Raw genomic sequence first — 2806 nt, forward strand, 5'->3', positions numbered from 1 at the left:
TTTCACGCACGAGCAGGAAACAATGATACATTACTAATACTTAATTCAAGTCAGTGGCAGGAAATGATAAACCATAACCAGCAACGCATTAATTACAGCAATGCATTACTTTTTCTGCAACTCAGAGAATACCTTAAGTTTGGCAGTTTTTTAGCAACTCAGTCAACATTGCATGTAAGCTTAACACAATAATGCATATTTTTTCTTTTTTGTGTCACTCCTCACCACATATGGCAGATTTAGTGTGAAGAGCCACCTGTACAAGATTCCTGGGACAGCAGAACATGCACCTCACGCACTACCCTGGCACCCTGGCTGAACAACCCGCAGCACATCATCTCCAGCTGAGAGGGGGACTCATACATTCATTTGAAATCAGCTCTACTGAGGTGAAATGATCAAGAGTCAAAAGCATGCTGAAGAGATAAACTTGATGATGGCTATGTTTATTTAATTAGCATTGTTTATATAGATTACACATTCCTTGTAAAAAAAAAAATAATTAAAAAATTAGTTGTCGGAGCAAGATAACATGCACTGCTCCACCTGGGTGTCTTCAGCAGTATGCACAGCCCGTCGTTCATTGCAACCTGAAGCTACTGTAGGCCAGGGGTCCCCAAACTTTTTTTTAAATCTGGGGGCCACATTATTGTTCCTGACTGTGATCAGGGGCTGGAATCAATACCAATCATGTAAAAAAGGTGTGTGTGTGTGTGTGGGTGGGGGGGGGGGGGGGGGGGGGGGGGGTGGGGGGGTCAAAATTCCGATGTCAATTTCATTAATTTTCTTGATTTCTTTGTTTTCATGGCTTTGGCGTTCTGATTGCCCACCTTCAGTTGAAATTTTATCCTCATCAATAAGTATGTATTAACAAGGAACTCTTTGCAGGACAGACAGCTGGCGGAACATATAACAGCATCCAAATTCACACTCTGATATACTGCAGATTTTAAGAGTGCCAGGACATGTTTCCCTTTAGAAATGTGGGGGTATTGGCATCTAAAAATGTGTTCAATTTGCTCTGTTGTACGCTGTAATACAACACTTGGTGGGAATAACCCATCCCTGAACTGCTTATATCTGAAAAAGGTGTATTTCTCCTTGAGTGTATCTCTGTCCTCCTCGTTTGCCTCCCACAGCGTAACACAACTCTTGCAATCAAATTTGGCAGAGGCTCTGAAGGCCACATAGCCAGCAAGGTACACTGACACATTGCCCTCAATGACGTCCAGCCCCTTCATGAACTCTGTGTTGTCCAGTCCAGGGAATGTGGGTTCCTCATCAGTAGACTGTACGTGAGGCATGGTCAGTGCGGTGCATGGATGGGGAGTTGCCATCTGCGATGACTCAGTGCAGCTCTACAAAATCATTGCAAATGATTACAGACTTACAGTATACTAATCATGTGTGACACTTTTGTTTTTGAAAGGGTGTTTCGTGTACCTCGTGAGGCATGGTCAGTGCGGTGCATGGATGGGGAGTTGCCATCTGCGATGACTCAGTGCAGCTCTACAAAATCATTGCAAATGATTACAGACTTACAGTATACTAATCATGTGTGACACTTTTGTTTTTGAAAGGGTGTTTCGTGTACCTCGTGAGGCATGGTCAGTGCGGTGCATGGATGGGGAGTTGCCATCTGCGATGACTCAGTGCAGCTCTACAAAATCATTGCAAAAGATTACAGACTTACAGTATACTAATCATGTGTGACACTTTTGTTTTTGAAAGGGTGTTTCGTCTACCTCAAACAAATGGGACAATTGCAGCAATAGGTGTATTTCCTCCGGTTCGCAATTTGTATTTCTCCCAAATGTCATTAGATAGTCTAGCACGGCCTGCCTGTAGTCTAATCGGAATTGCTGAGGGTCTGGATTGTCCCTGTGCCCGCCCTTCGCTCTGATCACCCCAAAGAAGTGTTCCAGGCAGTCCTGGTTGAGGTGCCTCGTAAATAGAAACTGAAATCCTTTCTCTGTGAATGCAAATGACAAACAGTACATTGGCCAACAGCAGAAAACATGCAGTGGTGGACAAAGCTCATTAGCATTAGCAAAGCTCAATTTGAATAATTATGCCTTATTGCTGCTACCTTTCAATTCAGCCCAGATTTCCTTGATTGCTCTTAGGTTATGCCTCCAACCATTTAGGCAATTCAAGCTGTTGCCACTGGCACATCTGACAGATGCCAGCCAGTTAATACTCTCATTGATAAAATCAATATGTGTCTCTCTGAAGGCATCCTTTTGTGGTGTGCTGCTGGACAATGTGCTACTGTTAAAGCAGTCAAACATCTGGTTAAAGTGGGCTACAAAATCTGCCGTCGTTTTTGCCCCCTCTCTTAGCTTCCCCATGTCTGCCATGGTGAGCAGTGCAGCCGCAACAGAATGACTAAGAACCTGTAATAAAAAAATAAAAAAAATCCCATTTTCAGGACCATAGATAAAGATTGTAAATTGAATGTTATACGCCTGCATGACAGTTTTCACTTGTGGCTTACCTGAGTGGCGAGAGGCACACTCATTGTTGAAAAGGCAGTGAGGGACAGATGCCGTTGGGTTAACTTGGGTGCCATTCGGTGTTGTCTTTGTGAATCAATTTTAAACATTTCAGTGATGTCTCCCCATTCTGCCAATTTGTCCCCTATGTAAAATCCATATTTTCGCAAATTGTTTCTGATGTTTTTCATTAAATGGGGGGGGTCGAATAAAAAATGAATCTTCTGGCTTTTGACAAAGAAGTACGGTTTTTCTTCTGTTATACCCAGGTTTCTACAGGCTGCCAGGTTGTTGCTGCCTTGGTCCATTAC

At 43.2% G+C, this 2806-nt stretch overlaps 1 protein-coding gene across 1 annotated transcript; it reads right to left on the minus strand.

The window, feature by feature from the left end:
- Positions 1-723: 723 nt before the first annotated feature.
- Positions 724-2584, minus strand: LOC134456584 (uncharacterized). Its single transcript, XM_063207994.1, has 5 exons — positions 2498-2584; positions 1746-1972; positions 1595-1660; positions 1444-1509; positions 724-1358 (listed from the first exon to the last, which is right to left on the minus strand). Exons 2-5 carry the CDS (start codon positions 1818-1820, stop codon positions 756-758), a joined length of 810 nt encoding a protein of 269 aa, XP_063064064.1. The 5' UTR covers positions 1821-1972; positions 2498-2584; the 3' UTR covers positions 724-755.
- Positions 2585-2806: the final 222 nt, after the last annotated feature.

Source organism: Engraulis encrasicolus, chromosome 10 (genome assembly GCF_034702125.1).
Source record: "Engraulis encrasicolus isolate BLACKSEA-1 chromosome 10, IST_EnEncr_1.0, whole genome shotgun sequence".
In the NCBI taxonomy this organism is placed as follows: Eukaryota; Metazoa; Chordata; class Actinopteri; order Clupeiformes; family Engraulidae; genus Engraulis; species Engraulis encrasicolus.

Bases quoted from the DNA above. Each gene is read 5' to 3' on its own strand.
- LOC134456584 (XM_063207994.1), bottom strand. From the start codon at position 1,820: ATGACATTTGGGAGAAATACAAATTGCGAACCGGAGGAAATACACCTA. The intron at 1,510-1,594 runs GTACACGAAACA...ATGATTTTGTAG, and splicing joins CACTGACCATGCCTCACGAG to AGCTGCACTGAGTCATCGCA. The intron at 1,359-1,443 runs GTACACGAAACA...ATGATTTTGTAG, and splicing joins CACTGACCATGCCTCACGAG to AGCTGCACTGAGTCATCGCA.